We start from the raw sequence: 18688 nt of genomic DNA, 5'->3' as shown, positions 1-18688 counted from the left end.
CTTTTTTCAAGTTGTGTTTTCTACAGATGTTACATTCGTTGTGAGACATTAGTGTCACATACAGTGTTAGGTTAGGAAGAGGGGAGGAGGGAATAGTGAGTGGGATGGGGTCGGGTGGCAATGTTTCTGTTCTTCTAATTAGTGTATGTGTGGGGTTTTCTGTCAGTGACACTTGTGTGGGTTTTCTTACTATTCACTCGTATTTCTTTGGTGGTGAGAGAGGTTGGGGGTGGCCTAGGGTGTGGTTGGTTGTCTTTGATTGGCTGTAGTGAAATTTGTTTTTGTGTGTGAGTGGGGTATGTGTGTGTTTTTGGATCAGGTTAGCCAGATTGATTCGTTGATGGCCATGGGTAGGCAACCTAAAGCCCAGGGGCCGCATCAGGCCCAGGGCCCGCGGACGGGAATCAGTGTGTTTTTACATGTGTAGAATGTGTCCTTTTATTTAAAATGCATCTCTGGGTTATTTGTGAGGCATAGGAATTCGTTCATTCCCCCCCCCCAAAAAAAAAAAAATCCGGCCCCCCACAAGGTCTGAGGGACAGTGTACCGGCCCTCTGCTGAAAAAGTTTGCTGACCCCTGTAATGTTGGCGGATTCATCTTGTTGGGCTTGTTGGATTTCTGAGTAAGTAACATTGGTGCCAGCACCTTGGTCACTTTCCTCCCACTTTGCCAGATCAACAAACACACACACACCAGAGATGAAAAGAGAGATATTGCGTGCAGAAACATTCACACTTTGCAAGTGTATAATATATATAATATGTTCATACTGTTCATATTGTGTGTACGCCACGTTCTTGGTTTACACATTTCTGGATTTCCCATGGACTGCTCCCTGCCATGGATACTTCCTCCCAGGAGCTGGTTTTTGGTACTCACAGGACATGCAGGAAGCTACGATGCTATTAATAAGCTTTCTGCTTCCACAAAACCCTACGCCTAAAATCTCAACCTGAGTCAGCACATTTTCTTCCTTTATTTAGCAACCCATTTCACAACAGCAGTCAATGAGTTGCTGCAAATGCTTACGAGAAAACAGATTGTCAAACCACGCTGCAGAGGAAAGACTACACATGCAACTTGAATGTGAGATTAATCTGCTGATCTCTTCCTTCTCTCTCTTAGCTGAGCAAGGTTGTTTCTTTGGTTACATCTTCTTAGTATTTGAACATAAAGGTTGGCGTGTTATTCAAGCAGCTTGCCATTGTATTACAATTTCAGTATGCATTTCTTAGTTGTCCAAGCACACATAGAGAGAGATTTCTTCAGTTCCGGCAACAGAAGTGTCTGATCTGCATCAAGCCACACAAACACCACACAAACCACACAAGCCACACAAACATAAATACATACAAGCCTCATTTCTTCCACCAAACCCCTTCGTCAGACGCAATGTAAACAACAACTGGGTGCTTCCAGATGGTGTTCCTTGTGAGATAAGTGATCCTCATGCATGGTTTTTCTTCTTCTTCTTTTCAGTGCCCACATGACACCATTGCTGTCAAATGCCAACCCATATTTCCCCTTATTTAATCAACATTTATCCTTTCAGATAAGGTGGGGATCTGATAAACAAAACCACAACTGTTGCCAATGAACACCGTTTATGCATTGAGCTTTGTGAATGTTATAATAATAATAAAAAATTTTATTTATATCCCGCCCTCCCCAGCCAAAGTCGAGCTCAGAGCGGCTAACAACAGTAAAAATAGCACAATTTACATAAAACAACAGTCAATTAATTAAAATACATGTTGCTGCTTTTTATTTTCTATTTTTTTTTACAGATTCCAGAGTTAACTCCAACACCCAGGGTACCAGCTGGGTTTCTGCATTGCTTTCATTGTTTTCTATGGCAGTGATACCTCCTGTTGTGCTGGTTTTCACTGGGTTTCATTCAAAATCCACTTTGTTAAATTCTGCAAAGCTCACTTGAAAAATGGGAAAGTGGCAGGAAGGGTTGTGGCGGGGGATGAGGAAAGGGGCTTCCACAAATCACTTTCTTATTACATTTCTCCATCTCTGTCCACATAACAGCCAGGTTTGATCAGCCTTCTCCTCTGTGGAACCGATTGATTTGGTTTATTCTCCAAAGGCCCTCTTCTAATTGTCATTAGTTAGTTAAGCAATTAATTTAGAGCAGTATTGGTCGAAATGTTCAGAAACTAATCTGTTAGAGCCACAGAGAGGAAGAGAAATCAGGCAAGGTGGTACTTATTAGAGGAGTAACATCTGTTGCTGCCAGGACACCAAATTACAAAAGGCAACATGGACACAATTACCTGAACTCCATCAGAAATAATAGGCAGAAGGTAGCAGACAGCAGAGGTTGAAAGCAATCTGGTTTGACTTGGGGAGCCCTGCCAAACGCCCCCATGGAAAAAGAGAAATCAGAGCAGGGAACCTTCTGCCTCGTAGAGCTTTGGCCTTCAGGAACAGTTGAATGTGGGCTGCATTTAAAAAATAATAATGGAGGAAAAATATAAAAATTCTATAGGAAGCTAGTCCAGTTTCAGTGGCAGGAAACGTTGGCCCATTTGACCTATACATTTTTGGTGTGAATTCTTATTTTGAATAACTGATTGTGCAAATTTTTACTATTTTGCAGAGGTTTAGTCTTCTTGTGCCATTTATTGGATGAGACAAGGAGGCAGAAAGTTTACAGAATTCCCCACAGTCGTACAGAAATCCCCCAAAGAATGTCCATAGCACAAACGGATGATGCTAGCTGGTACCTCTTTCTCCCCTTCTGCTTTAGCACTAAAATGCTAAATCAGCTGTGTAAGCTGTTGTTGGTTTACAGTCTTCCATAAAGTGCTGTGGGGCTAGTTTGGCACACCCTGAAATTTGGAGGTAATGTCACAAATTCAGGAGTAAAGGATACGCTTTCAATTAAGGGACACGTGAGAAGCCCAGTCCCATGAGTCTGTTCTTTCAAATCCTCACCGATTCTATCATCAGCTCAGTCATTTTACAAGAAATGGATCATTGTCTGAGAGTAACCTTTTGCTCTAGCCATTGAATACTAAAATCTTTCACACATTAGTCACATGAATGCGGTTCCAAGTATAGAAAGGGGCAGGCACAGTGCCGGATTTACGTAGAAGCTAAACAAGCTATAGCTTAGGGTCCCACTCTCCTGGGGGCCCCCAAAAAAAATTAAAGGGGGGGACTGGATGTACATTTCCAATTGTATTTCAGTTCAACAATTAACTTTGATAAAATAAATATTTTGTTATGTGCAAATGGCTTTAGATACCTATTAGGTCCATAAATCACCATATATTCAACACAAAAAACAGCAACAATTTGTTGTTGACAAAGGACAGCTGGACATATGAAGGGCCCCGTTACCTTCAGTAGCTTAGCCCTGGGCAAGCAGGCAGCCACACAAAATGCATGGACACGGTGGGGGGGGGGTGAAGCAGGCACAACAGTGCAGCTACCCCCTCAGCTCCCTCTTCTACATGTGGAGCCCTTCACATAAATGGGGAGCCTCAAGTTGGGGGGGGAGGTATGGCCCAGTTTTGCACCCTAAAAGTTTTTGCCTGCCCCAAACAAAGCCCATTTATTTATTTATTTATTTATGCATGCTAATTTCAACTAATAGTATTTTAGTATTAGTTCAAAGGGTAGGTGGGCTGATCCAGCGGGAGCATAAATACCAGCCTGTCTGCAAAGTCTCTGCTATGCCACATTAATTATCTGAAGCCTGCAAGTTAGGCCAATCCAACAATAATGCCTTTTGAAATATATTTTAAAAAATAAAAAAATTGTCCAGTAGCACCTTAGAGACCAACCAAGTTTGTTCTGGGTATAAGCTTTCATGTGCAGGCACACTGTGTATCTGAAGAAGTGTGCATGCACATGGAAGCTTATACCCAGAACAAACTTGGTTGGTCTCTAAGGTGCTACTGGACAATTTTTACATTTGTTTATTATTATTATATTATATTATATTATATTATATTATATTATATTATATTATATTATATTATATTATATTATATTATATGCATCAGACCAACGCGGCTACCTACTTGGATCTGGAATAATGCATTTGTTACCTGAAAGTTTTATAAAATGCGATTCACACTGACAAATCAAATTCACATCATCGTCATTTTTAACGCACATCTTTTTTGCTTTCTGTATTAAGACATGCATTGACCAACCTCCTTAGAAGTTTTGGAGGAAGTGCTGAAGACGCCACATCAGAAAGTTGGTGGGGGTTTTTTTTGGTTTTTTTTTTGCAAGTCTAGTACAAAATAACCTGAAACCAACAGAAAAGGTTTGCTTAATAGCACACATTCCCAGCAGATAAAGCTCAGAAACCCCTTCTTCTTCAGTGCCTAAGGTTATCCTGGCAAGATTGTAGTGTGGCTGTCAAAATTTGATCATGGACAACCTTGCTGGAAGTGTTAAAGATACCGGATCCTTTACATTTTCGGACAGGATGAAGTTTTCAGCATCTGGATTTACACCCTTTGAAATAGATGGTAAAGTATTTTCACTGTTTCATAATGATAGAGACTTTAAAAAGCACAATATCTCAAAGCATTTTACTAGTGTTCAAAGGTGCTTTTCTTTTTAAAGGTTTAATTGGGATTCAATTGCATTAAAAACATTGTCTTATTTAAATTTGTGCCATTGACAAATTTAGCAGAATATGGCACTGAATGGTTTAACAGCACAACCCTAACCATGTATACTCAATAAGCCCTATTGAATTCAGTAGCCCTTACTTCCAGGTAAGTGAGGTTAGAGGATTCCTAGGGACCATTACTCACTTTATTAATGTCTATGTGCTTCACATTAGTTAAGAATAGCATGCACGTATTTTAATCAGCCCTTCCCCACAGCATAACACACAAAAATCACACTTATGCTATTTCTGAATATTTCACTAAAAACAGTGTCAAGTTAAATTGATTACACAGCATGCCAACTGACACAAGCTGTGTATATATTTTATACCGGGGTATGCCTGCCTACAAGCAGATGTTTCACTGTGCTTTAAAGGAAGAATTAATTTGTCTTGCATTTCAGAATGAAGGATATATGAAGATGGATGCTTCCATAAAACAAGCTTTTAGTTGCCTTTGTTGTATTTCTGTGGCCAGCAAAGGGAAAGAGGCGAAGGACTTGAGTTCACACAATGGTTTTTTTGTTTGGGTGTAAACATTAGCTAAACATTCAGTGAAACATGCTTTTCACTCTGCACAGCCCTATTTGCCATTCTGAGAACCCAGCAAATGGAAAGTTTGTCTGGAAATACAACCAAGTTGAACAAAGTTATTAAAAAGTACTATATCACAGCCTGCTTCTGCATGAATTCACTGTCAGCTTCAGCCATGCGGCTTGATAGGATCCCTATTTATTCAGAAGCAAGCAATTGATTTTAACTCTCAGTACTTGTGCGTAGGGCTGCAGCCTTAAACAGTAACACAGCACATTGGTCACTCGTTTACAAGCCAAAAGGATGGAATATCAATTCTTAGTGTGTTCTTTCCTCTCCAAAACTAGAACCCAAAGGCCAGAAAAAGACTTGCAAAAGGTGCATTTCGGCTCTGGTTACAATATACCTGATTCTGCTCACTGCAGGCTTCGGACTGTTGGCCTATAAAGGTAATTGATTTTAAATGCTGTTTCCTGTCCCGAATCTAAAGCTAAAAGATTGTGCACTGGTTATATTTTAAATATCCAACAAGTAAATTTGTTTCCAGAAAGGAAACAACCACCAGGACAAGAGGTTAGATGGGGATGAAAGCTGCATCATTTGCTGAAGACCTAGAATGTGTGTTGTCATTTTTAAAAAGAGTTTTAGTCAAGCCTTTAAAAACTCAGAAAGAATGGCAGTATAAAACACAAACACACAGTGGCGTAGCGTGGGGGGTGCAGGGGGGGCCGGCCGCACCGGGCGCAACATCTGGGGGTTAGGGTTAGGGGGCGCAAATCCATGGGTTAGGGGGCGCAAATCCACTGGTTAGGGGGCGCAAATTACTTGCCTTGCCCCGGGTGCTGACAACCTACGCTACGCCACTGCAAACACACACACAAAAGAGTTGTTACAAGGGTTGCACACCACCCCCAATCTCTGCCATGGCAGCAAGATTCCAGGGGGTTCCAGGCACTCACCCAGGATCATGTTTCCACTGGGAATCAAAACACAGTGGAGACTGTCATGTCTTTAAGAGATACGTATTTACAACCTGGGTACAGGTGGAGGGAGTGCAGAGTTAACAGCATTCCCATCCCAAGAAGGGCTTGTCCTTTATAGCAGCTGGGCATTGCATCCATAGGCTTTCTAAGCACCACCTCTGTGCCTCTGCCCCAGCTTGTCTCCAGCCAGCCCCCGTGGCATCTGCCTTTCAGCTCCCTCCCCAACACAGAGTTCTCCCCACCTCCTGCTTCTCCTTCCCAGAAAACCCCTTGCCAAGCAACTCATCCCCCTTTCCCTGCTGTTCCAAGCCTAGTTTTAAAAGGTGATGATTTCCCTGTATCCTATGTGATCGGTTGGCAAAGACCCATCAACACCTTTTGTCATGCTTAACGGCTTCCATCCCAGATGAGGCCCTGGCCTGGAAAGGGAGCTTACCCTGTATTTTTCCACTGGACTGCATCTTCCCTTCAGTACTTCATAAACCAGCTAATTCTTACCCCTTAATTAATTTCTAACATTCACTAACTCTAGCAGTTATGGGTTCCCTTCCACCCTCAAACTCTTGTTACCCCAGATTTGTAACAATATATTACAACTCTAAAAGTCCCAAGCGTGTAACGTGTTTGTGAAAAACAAACACGAAGGCTGCTCAATTCACAGAGGCCAAATTCCGTACATGCGAGGAAATAACCCTCAGACCTTATGCCTCCCAAGCTATTTCCTCAGATGTTCTCCCATCCAGCCACATGTTAGACAAATTTGTCATCTTAAGGACCCAGGTGACAGCTTGGGTAGGAGTGGTTTCAAGTGCTTCTTATCCTACAGGTTGCTAGTGACTTCTTTGTTCTAATGCAGAACTGTTCAGAATATACTGCTGGGGTAATTAGGAATTACAGTATTGTACAAGCCTATTGATCCAAATGGCATCAGGCACTGGTCTTGAACTGGTGGCTCCTGTGACCAGATCCTATATCATAGCTGGATAGCTGGTGGTAGTGATATCACCAATTTCTCTTTCTTTTTGGTTGACTTTTTTGAAATAGAAAGAGGGGGAGAGAAAAAAGAAGACAGGGAAGAGGGAGAAAGGAGCAAGGAGTAAAAATGATGACAAACAGAACATGCCTGTCTTGCCATATATGGTAAAATAGTCAAAGAGGACCCCATACTGTGGGTTGAGGTTAAAGTTGGGTCATGGGACTCAAAAGGTTGAAGGCTGCTTACCTCGGGGACATTGTAAATGTCCATAAAGCCACACAAATAAGAGCCAGCCCCAGCTGCATGTGCTTCATTTGATTCCTTACCACTTAATGCCTCATGGCTGAGGCTTGGAGTATCCGTCGCTTGCAACAGCAATGTGGCTGCTCCAATATTGATATGGGTAAATGTGTGAAAAAAATCTATCATGTGTGTGATGGGGATGACCATGTGGTTTTCTACCATGCCAGCATCTGGTACTTGAGGGGGCCGAAAATGCTGGTGTGTGAAGACTTCCGGGTCAGCGCCATTGGTGAATGGCGGAGTTCCTCCGTTCGGAGGAACGGGCTCCGTGGAAACTGGGTCTTCCCGCCACGGCGAAGGTGGGGACCCGCTAGAAATCCCAGGTGGAGGAAGCCTGGGAACGTGGGGTTTGGCAGGGCACCAGGAGCGCCCCCCTACTCGTAGGGAATCCCATTTAGGGGCTCCGGAGCGAAGTGGGGTGAGAAGCGCGGTGCTGCGAACTGACTGCTACTTTCACGGAGTGAAGCAGCACAGCCATTGCCAGAGAGTGCTGACTTTTTCCTGTGGACAATTGGATTTAAAACAAGTACCCGAGAGTAGAAACGGAAAATTGGATCAAGAAATTTCTTAATTTGGTAACGAAGCGGGAAGGTTCAAAACAGGAAGTCTGCCTTCCACTTTTTGTATATAGACTAAAGCAAAAACTTTGTAAGCTAAAGCCTGGAAAGCTGTCAAAAAAGTCTAAATTTCCTTCATTTAGAATTACTGAAACCCCCTTGGAAGCAGGAGAAAAGGGGGGGGGACTTTGTTCAACCCTAGCAGGAGAGGGAGTGAAGAAGGATAAGTTTCCACCGTCTCTAACCTGGGAACGGGGTGTCAGAGACAGAAATTGTTGGAGAGGTTCATTGACTGTCAATAGAATATTTTGACAGATAGCTAAAGAAGAGAAACAAGCTGATTCCAATGTTGCCTTTTGCATTTTAAAGAAACAAAATATCTGAAAAATATCTGAAAAACGAAAGTAATTTTCCTTTGTTGGACTTGCCTAAAAAAATGGATACAAATAGAAATTGCCTCCTCTAGAGGGAGCTTGTCAAATTGTTGCTGCAGTACATTTGAGGGCTCAACAGATGTGAGATTAAGACCGTGGGAACAGGCTTTTCTGACCTTGACTAAAGATGAGTTGGAAAGAAGAATGGGTGCTTGCCTTATGCAAGACAAGTGCCCTGCTGGAACAGATGCATGAGAAGATGGACTTGATGAATGAGAAAATGGATTTGACTGTTGCAGTTAATAACTGTGGGCAAATAGGGAATATTGATACAGAAATAATCCAGGGACCAACTCATGAATCTGTACTGACTGGGCAAGTGCAGAAGATAATGGAGGAGGATGCGGTTGCACCCCAAATAATACAAATGGAGAGTCCCGAGGCCCTACAGGAGTATGAGCCGTTGTCATTGAAGATTGAAGTTGGAGTGGGCCAGGGGGCGTCTGGAGTTGAGGAGGTTCCCAACATTGGAGAGACCTTGGAATATGCTTTTAAATACTTTTTGGACTATATTGAGGATTGTGGGGAGTGGGACTGTGGGGAATGGGCGGGTTTGATGAAGGGAGATGGAGACAATTTTGGCTTGGAATCCCCCAGAGGCCTACCCCTCAATGAGAAAGGAAAGAAACTAAGAAAGAGGCCAACAAAAGACTAGGAAAAGGGCAAGTATAAACAACAAGAAGAATTGCAGAAGGGACATGGAAGAGACTTAAGGGCCTCGGACATAAGGCTTCCAGGTTGATGGACTAGATGGAATGGACAGTAAGGACTGACACGATCCGAGACCAGGAAGAAGGGACGTTGGATGAAGATTGGAAGAAAATTTATAAAGAAAATTTTCTATTTGGGGAATGGGCTAAAAATTAATGAATACTAGGGAAATGTTGGAATGAAACTATATGACTTTAACAGAAATGATATCAGGAGTAATGTATATTTGATAACTAAGATTCAAGCTTTAAGGTGTTTTAGGGTAAGATAAGGTTAAATTAATTAAGGTAATGTGAATAATAGAATATGGGGAAAGATGGAAAGGATTGGTTGAGTTAATTATTAGATTAAATTAGGTTAGGATAAATTTTTTAACAAAAATTGAGAAAGATGGAAAGAATTTGCTGAAATAACTAATTAAACTAGAATACAAAAAGGGAGGTGTGTGGAAGTCAATGAAACAAGCAAATGGAAGTTTTAGATATGTAATCTGGGATTTGTGTTGTTTTCTTTTTTCTTTTTATCTTTTTGCTGTATTGTTGTATTGGTTTTTGTGTTTTTTCCTTTTTTTGTCTATTACAGTGTTGCTTTTTAATGTTTTTTCCCCCTCTTTTTATAATTCTGAAAACGACTAATAAATATTATTTTTTAAAAAAAGAAAAAAGAAAATGCTGGTGTGTGTGAGAGAGAGACAACCAAATTACCAAATCTGACCACAAGATTGTTGACCTTTAAACGTTATCCCCTTCCTTTGCCACTGCAGTGGGCCAGAGTGTGTGAGGTGATTCTCGGTCCGAAAGCATTGCGCATGGGGTGCTATGGAAGTTCTGTCCATGGAGCACAGATGGAATCCATCACTGGATGCTCTGTTCCTCAAGGGATGGGGTGTGCATGTGTTCACTTGGCCCCAGCTGTGGAACAAGTGGCTTTGGGCTGCCACTATCTGCCCCCAACTACGTTATAGCTTTTGCATGATCGCCCCCTCCTAAGTTAATGAAGTCATAGCCAGTCAATAGCAAATGGATTAAGAAGGGGGAAGTGGCCTTGTTGTGGTGTGCTAGCCCTACTACTGTGTGGACACAAGAAGTGGGGGGATTTGTGCCGTCCGTCATCGTTCACACTATAAGCAATAGGCAAACAGTTGCACAACCATATTTTACATGGCAGTGGTAACAATAATAGATGTGCTGCTGGAGAGTGGGGTAGAACCACATTCTCCCAGGTACAAAACACTGTGACACCGAGGCTCACAAAATGTGATATCCTTGCAATCTCTAGAAAATACATCTAGGCACATAGGAGCCTGACTTATAATGAGTCAGAACATTCTTGCTCAGTATTGTCTACCCTGACGCACAACTGGTCTCCAAGGTTTAGGACAAGGAACATTCCCAACCCTACCAGGAGATGGTGGCGATTGAGCCTGGGACATTCTGCATACAGGACAGGGGTTCTCCCTCTGAGTTATGGCCCTTTTCCGTTGCACATTTGCTGCACTAAAACCCGGCTCTTGAAAAGACCTTGTGACTCTTAGATTTGGATAAAGGGGAAAGTTCTTCACTTTAAAATGCAATCCTATACATGTCTGCTTAGCAGTATGTTCCTTGGCGATTGGGTTGCAGTCTTAGTATTGCATTACCATATTAGGAAAATAACAAAATGAGTGTAGAAGGTTAACAATTGAATAGCAGCTATTAAGAAAGAGGCAATGCACATGATTCACTTCCTCCTGGGCGGCTCCTGCAGACTAATCAGGATGCTGCCTTCTAGGATCCTACTTGCCTATTGTTCTAGGATCCAAGCTCAGTACATAACAGACATCATTGTACTTTACCTATGTCATGATTTCTTCTCCTCTACTTTCAGTCTATGAGATGAGCAAAGACTTGGAAAAGAACAAAGTCAACTTACCTTTAGCAGAAAAACTGGCAAGCTATTTTGTCAATGACACCATCCTTGCCAATGATATTGAGCAAATGGAGGCAATCTCACAAAGACAAGGAGACAATTGGATCAGAAATCTAAAGGAAGAAATTCACATAATCAAACTAAGCAACCAACATTTACAATGGAGAATGACCAATTTTACAGGTATTTTCTTTCTTCTCCTTGGCTGGACATCATTTGGGGGGGGGGCAGTTAATGTGTGAATAGGCATTTCAGTAACCTTCCCATCCAATCTTACATGTTTCACATGAACTACACAAAAGATAGGGTGTGTTTTTTTAACAAAAAAGCAAGGGAAGGGAAAGAGGGGAGGAATCAAGACGTGAGGAAACAGTATATATACACACAACGGGAAGGTAAAGCCAATAAAACTAATCACCAGTGGTTATTGAGTCCATTACAGGAGCTACTGCCCTGGCTGGCAATTAGGCCTTCCGTCTTATTGAATAAGTCATTAATGCAATCTATAATCGGTGTTTGAGCCTCTCGGAGAAAGGAGCCAGTCTCTCTAAGACAATTTGTAGTGAAGAAAAATGCATTAACGGCTCATTCAATAAGGCTGAGGCTTGCTCCAAATGGTACCTTTGCACTACACGGCTCTCTGGCTTCACAGTGAAGGTATGTATGCTGAAACAAAGAAAGTGTAGTGCTCTGATGCAGCCCAGCCCATTGTCAGGAGCCCAGTCCTGCTTCTAAAGCTGAGCTTGTCAATAACAATAGCCTGGTACTGTTCAGGGTGTGAACTGCAGCATTAAGCAGTTTCATGTGAAAGTCCAGCTCACTTACTCTAAGCCTGTATAGCATCCTGAGGACAAGCATGATCAGAGTAAATTTGGGGGAGGGGAAAACGTTTTTTGGACTCCCCATAAAAACAATTGTCCTCTTCTGCTACAGTTTTCACTGAAACTAATGAGCTGGTGGAATTCTGCCTAGAGTTTGTTCTTTTAAAGGTTTCATTTTAACTGTAGACGTCTTCTGCCATTGGTAGGAGATTTCTAGTAGCTATCAATATCTGTTTCAGAACAACTGGAAAGCCACGCACTTCAAGGGCCTCCGGGACCTCCAGGTGGGTGGAAGCGCATCATTTTGAATCTCTCCATCTACAGATCTTGCCCAAGTCCTATGAAGCAGCTGCAGATGACCCAACAGCCCTATTTGATTGCTGTCATTTATTTTATTTTCATATTTTATTATTTACTCTCAGACAAATATATGACAAATAGCATAAACAGAACGTACAATTACAATCATAAAATTTACAAACCACAAAAGCAACTGATATGAGAGTACAGTGGTACCTCGGGTTACATATGCTTCAGGTTACATACGCTTCAGGTTACAGACTCTGCTAACCCAGAAATAGTACCTCGGGTTAAGAACTTTGCTTCAGGATGAGAACAAAAATCGTGCTCCAGCAGCACGGCGGCAGCTGGAGGCCCCATTAGCTAAAGTGGTGCTTCAGGTTAAGAACAGTTTCAGGTTAAGAACGGACCTCTGGAATGAATTAAGTACTTATCCCGAGGTACCACTGTAACTAAATTCGGCATTCACCAACACAGAAACAAGGGCCCGATAGGATTGCAAGTTCATATGCACAACACAGTTTCACATGACATCCAAACCAGGAAACTGTGGATTAAGGACAACTTCCAAACCAGATTATGAAATACAAACCAGCAGTGGCGTAGCGTGGGGGGTGCAGGGGGGCGGCCGCACCGGGGGGGGCAAATCCACGGGGGGGGGGCGCAAATCCACGGGTTAGGGGGCACAAATCCATGGGTTAGGGGGCGCAAATTACTTGCCTTGCCCCGGGTGCTGATAACCCACGCTACGCCACTGCAAACCAGGCTAGGAATGAGCACATGGCTCATTTTTTGTACTGTACAATCTTGTGTTGAGATTGTGGTGCCTGAATGGGACCACTGAAAGATGCAGAAATATATTTGATGTCACATCTTAATGAGTGAAAATTTACATCTTCAATAAAATGAAATAACAGGCAGGCAGGCAGGCAAACAGGGTTCAGTGTGAAATCCATAAAAATTATGTGGCTAATATGTGACTTTGACTTCAGCCATTTGCAATAAGTACAGTGTATTCGAGTTGCAACACACACATGTTCTGGACATCTTTTAGGAAGTAAAGGTGAGAAAGGAGGCATCAGCTTAAGAGGAAGCCAAGGAGAGCCCGGACCAAAGGACAAGCAAAGAACATGAAATCTCAAATCTTCAAGGAGTGGAGGGGGATGGGGATCAATATTTCACATTTTTGACATGCTGTTGTTGTTTTCAGGTGCAGGATTGCCTGGACCAAAAGGAGAAATTGGTAATGTTGCTTGCCCACCTCTGGCACTATAATACCTGTAAACATTTGGGCAATTCCCTTGAACCCACAATTGAACGGAGGCACTTCAGATAGTTTTTACACTGAGTCTATGGCAGGAATTGTCGAAAGGGATGAGCAGCTCTTCTGTGGCCCTATAATGGAGATGTAGCACCTTTGCAAGCCTGTAAGGAAGACATACATTTTTAAATGAATCAACCGTACTTCCTAAATGCTCCAGCAGAATCCAAGGAGAGTAGAGGGGAAGTTCCTTTGAGTTTAGGAGGAAAAGCGATGGGAAGTGCATGGCCACACCTCATTCTGGATAGAGATGTTAAACTCAAGATAGGAGCCCTTCTTTTAAAGAAGGGGAGGAGAAAATTGGATTGAATTGGAGAAAAGAGTCAGGGAATATTGATACTTTGCTAACTCCTCCACTGTTCTACTGCAATCCTCGTTTCTCCCATCCATGTTTCTCTCTTCAGAGTTCTAGGTGTGTGTTTATATAGTGACATGCCCTTAGTGATATTTGGAAAGGGTCTTCATATCCATTTTCTATATAAGTTTTTTGGTAAGTAAATGCTACTGTAGTCAATGGGACTCACTTTGAGGTAGTTGTAAAGAGGACTGCAACCTCAATGTATTTATATTTTAGGATCTCCAGGGATGAGAGGACCTCCAGGTACCCAGGGAGAGAAGGGCGATACAGGTAATGAAAGAAGAGCTGTAGAAACAAATGTTGAAAAGCAGGTGAAATTCCACCTCATTTGCTTTTCAAGCTTACTATTATTTATAATAATTTTTATTAAGTTTTCAATTTTACATTTCAAAATAAACATTTTACAAACTTTAAAATATCCAATGACATCCATTCTTCTTTTTTCATGTTTCATTTTACGTATCATACATTCCTGCTTATTTTACTATAATCATTCAAATCAGTTTCCCACTTTTACATCCCTCAAAAATTATTTACTCTGCTGAATTGATCTTAGTGTTGCCAGCATTTTCAGCTGTATAGTTATTTTCCATATAGTCAACTCATCTTTTTTTTCATTTTGCAATACCATATAATTTAACCTCCACCTAAACGAAGAACATTTCTCACCTGTTAATACTGTTATCAAGATGGCATTGTGATCAGATAATGTCTTGGGTTGAATGTCTACCCCTTTTACCATACTTGTTAATTTTTCCAAAGCCAAAAAAAGAATGTACAATTACAATAATAAAATTTAAAAACCACAAAAGCAACTGATATGAGAGTAACTAAATTCGGCATTCACCAACACAGAAACAAGTGCTTGAAGAATTGTTTGCATTTGAAAAAAGGAAATTGGCAATCTAATGGATGCTTAAGTCGCCATATGTCAGTTAAGTCAAAACTGGACACCATATCAAAAAAGGCATTTGATAATTTCCCTTCTTCTCCACTTTATTATTATTTCTCTGTATTTTTATTTCAGGAACCATGGGGCCAAAGGGTTCAAAAGGAGAGCAAGGACTGCAAGGTAAGGCCCCTTCCACTGGCTTGCAATGGGTGAAGGCATATTAGGTGTAATGTCAGCAGCATTCTGATGCACATTGAGAAATCTTTGCATTACACCATTGGCACTACCAGAGTAACTGAACCAGTATTATGGCAATAATCCAGATCAGGGTAGCCACTGTGATGCCCTCCAGGTTTTGCCAGACTACAACTTTCATCAGTCCCAGCCAGTATCACCAATGATCTGGGATGATGGAAGTTGTAGGTCAACAGCATCTATCCCTGATATTGATTTACACCAGCCTTCCCAAATTTGGTGATCTCCAGATGTTTTTCACTATCATTCCCTGCATTCCTGACCATTTGGCTATGCTGACTAGGCTGGTGGGATTTGTAGTCCAAAATCTTCTGAAGGGCACCAGACTGGGGGGAGGCTGATTTACAGCAATCTATCCAGTTGTAAAATGCAGGGGTGGAGAAAGGGGGGCAATGGGGGCGGGCCACCCTGAGTGTCACCACTGAGGGGGGTGACAAAATGCCAGGCGGCACTCACCACGGGACCTGTAGCGTGCCCGAGCCATGCGTCTCTCCTGGGAGTGACACGGTGGCTTGCGTGACTGCAAGCTCCCCACTGCTCAAATGGTCCACCCACCGCCTCCCCCTCAGCTGTAGGCCGGCTGAGGGGGAGGAGGCAGGCAGACTCCTCAGAGGCCCTGTGGAGCATCCTGCCTCAGCTTGCCCCGCCCCCACGGACAGTTGGCCCCACCCCTGAGTCCCACCCTGCACACCACCTCAGGAGCCCAATCGGCTTGCTCCACCGCTGGTAGAATGTGCCATTCTTATTGTTTTCTCTTAAAATAGACCCCTCCCCCCAATTTTGTATATGCACATAAGAACTTTGCTGGATCAGCCCAGATGTTCACCTAGTCCAGCATTCTGTTTTCAGCTGTAACAAGCCAGATGTCCCTATGAAATTCACAGATTTGGCATGGAAATGATAGATATCCCCTGTGGTTTGCCCTCACCTTTGGTAATCAGAGGTAGCTACGATTGTTTCTGAACATATAAGTCCCCTCTAGCTTCCAGAGCTAACAGCCATTCCTAGATCTACCTTCCATGTGCACGTTTATCCAAATGCATGTCAAGTTGAGAGTGTCAGTTTTTCAAGAATTAAGGCCAAGCTACAAACCGGTAAGGCATATTTACAACCACCCAGCTGGCAGTCCTGCTTTGAGCGAGGATTCAGACAACTCAACCAAGGTGATAGAACAAAACACACAGCTGCTTAAACTAGGAGAAAGCAATGACTGGAAACTAACAGTACAAATTTCAGATGACTTAGAAGACTCAATGGCTGTGTGAGGACCCAATAAAAGGTCTGGCTTCTGACAATCAGTATGTCATAAGATGCCATCACAAGTAAGCCAGTTTCCTCAAATTGCAGCTTTCATGTGTCCTGGGAACAATTAACATGTACATTTCTGATGGCAAGGCATCCTGTGACCATTGTAAACATTCTGCAATATGCACAGGCAGAATTGTTTTAAGACCTGAAACCACTTGCATCAAAGTACAGTGGAACTTTGGTTCTCAAACTTAATTCGTTCCAGGAGTCCGTTTGACTCCCAAAACCATTCAAAAACCAAGGCGCAGCTACCGATTGGATGCAGGAGCTTCCTGCACTCAAGAGGAAGCCAAGTCGGACTTCCCAAAAAAGTTCACAAACCGGAACACTTACGTCATGGTTTGCAGTATTCGGGAGCTGATTCATTCGTCAACTAAGCCATTCAAGAACCAAAGAACCACCATACTTCCAAAAGAAGGCAGTGGACTCACTAGTGTAGCAACTGTGTTGCTTTAAAACAAACAAATAAATAAATCACAATTTTGTTTGTGTGTGTTTTTAAAAAATACAGGTTTAAATGGACTTGATGGTGAAAAGGGATCTGAAGGAAATCTTGGGCCGGCTGGTCCAAAAGGTGAACCAGGAACAAAAGGGGAAATGGGAGACAGGGGACCTCAAGGTAAGACTTTGCCAAGAGTGTTCATAATCATTATGATATTTAATATTTGGAGAAATTTGCACTAAAATGCTGGTGATTTTCATGAGGACTTAAAAATAAGAATAATTGCAAACTGATATGGAAATGTGGAGACTTGAACTTCAGACTAGAGAAGAAACTGAGGAAACAAATGGACAGATTCACCCATTTCTAGATAGGACTGTTCTCCTGCTTTCTTGAGTTGATCCAGCTTGTATCAGTTGGTCACCACATGCAATGGTGTGAAATAGTATGAAGATTATCACTGTTGCCCATATTAGTAATCATTATACTGACTTCCCTAAGATACTGGGAGGCAGGAGCAGAATTGTGTTTTTCTGAACTATTGCCTGTAGACTGTCCTGTATATCTCAGAAACTAAACAGGCGGTGGAGTTACCTTTCCCCCCTTGAAATGATAGCTAGCAATGTGGACCAGCTGCTGACCAGGTAAGTGACTTAGAGGAAAGTCAGCACCCTCATGCATGTTGGGAGCAGGGCACTTCACTAACCTCCTATTGTTGACCAGCTTGTGTAGGCTCCTTGGTTTGGTGCTCTTGGGGCCTGGCATGTGGTACCTGCTGAACAATGAACAGTAGGGGGTGGTTAGCATGGTAGGTCAGACATACACCCACAATTTCCCATCATGCCAGTTTGGATGATGGAGTTGATCTGGGGAGGCAACCAGCCATTGGGCTAGACTAGCTGTTTTTATAGACATAACGAGGTATTGTGTTGCTTGTGGTAGTATATACTTCTAGATTCATTTTCCAGAACTGATAATGATGTTCTTGCAAACATCATTAAATTGGCCTCAAACAGCCCCATGCCAACATGTCAACTCTATGCATATCTTTGGAGGCCAACAATACGTATAATGTCCTATTTTCTTTATACACTGTGTCACAGAATCAGGCAGACTCTGGAAAAGGGAGAAAGCAAATTTAACTTTGTACATTCTAATATTTCATTTTGGGCATATGTGTATGCAATACAGGCAATGAGTATTTAATTATCTTTCTGTCTCTGATTAATGGAAAGGTGTTTATAGTAGGATTTATCTGGTACAAACTAATACGGTGTAATTTATATGTATAAGCATGTGTGTGTTTGGCTAGTTGGAGATATTGTGAAGTCGATTTCTGAGTTGTTTGTATCATGTATAAGCCAGAGTTTTGTCTTAGTTAAACAGAAGAATTATGCAACGTGTAACTTCCATTAAATTGGCATTTGCAAGCCTTAACAGGGGCATGCATGCTAAAAAGAGAAGGCAAAACCCTCCCCAAAAAAACCAGAGCATCACCAATGCAGAAAAGAGCCAAGATAATGCATAGAAGATTGAGAAATGGATCAAATTTTCAGTATACTTTTCTTGACAATAACATTTCTTAAAAGTGCACGCCAGCTAAAAGCTAGGTATGAAACCATTAGCCTCTCTAGTGAATTGGCATTTATGATTGTTAATTAATGTTTCCATTTTATGTAATGTACTTTACAGGTATACAAAGGAATTTAGTATTATTATTGATTTATTATTCAAGGCATTCCCCCTCCCTCTGCATCCCTGGCACTAGAAGACCCTCTTTATCTTCTGCAGTTGTGTAGAATGGAAAATCCAGCAGGCATAGCTTTTCTTGTCCTGTCTAAGAAGTTATAGCAGACCAAGTTCCTTCTTCCATTGGAGCCCTGGCTTCCTTGCTTCCTGAAACCCAAGAGAGAGAAGAAAGGCTGAGTTTATACCCTCC

General features: G+C 42.1%; 1 protein-coding gene across 4 annotated transcripts in view; it reads left to right on the top strand.

Annotated features, from left to right (window-relative positions):
- The first annotated feature begins 948 nt into the window (after positions 1 to 948).
- The window catches only part of MARCO (macrophage receptor with collagenous structure), a 29726-nt gene continuing 11986 nt past the window's right edge, over positions 949 to 18688 (top strand). The window contains exons 1-9 of one of the 4 annotated variants that reach the window (XM_081199793.1): positions 949 to 1087; positions 4161 to 4500; positions 5528 to 5629; positions 11011 to 11235; positions 12113 to 12157; positions 13384 to 13416; positions 14069 to 14122; positions 14880 to 14924; positions 16819 to 16926. In XM_081199793.1, coding sequence (XP_081055919.1) covers positions 4401 to 4500; positions 5528 to 5629; positions 11011 to 11235; positions 12113 to 12157; positions 13384 to 13416; positions 14069 to 14122; positions 14880 to 14924; positions 16819 to 16926 — 712 coding nt within the window. In that variant the 5' untranslated portion in view covers positions 949 to 1087; positions 4161 to 4400. The remainder of the gene's footprint in view (positions 1088 to 4160; positions 4501 to 5527; positions 5630 to 11010; positions 11236 to 12112; positions 12158 to 13383; positions 13417 to 14068; positions 14123 to 14879; positions 14925 to 16818; positions 16927 to 18688) is intronic. The other 3 variants (XM_081199792.1, XM_081199791.1, XM_081199794.1) reach the window with 3 other exon arrangements.

Source organism: Podarcis bocagei (genome assembly GCF_964188305.1).
Source record: "Podarcis bocagei genome assembly, chromosome: 1".
Classification (NCBI taxonomy): domain Eukaryota; kingdom Metazoa; phylum Chordata; class Lepidosauria; order Squamata; family Lacertidae; genus Podarcis; species Podarcis bocagei.
This window is presented reverse-complemented; position numbering and strand designations above follow the sequence as displayed.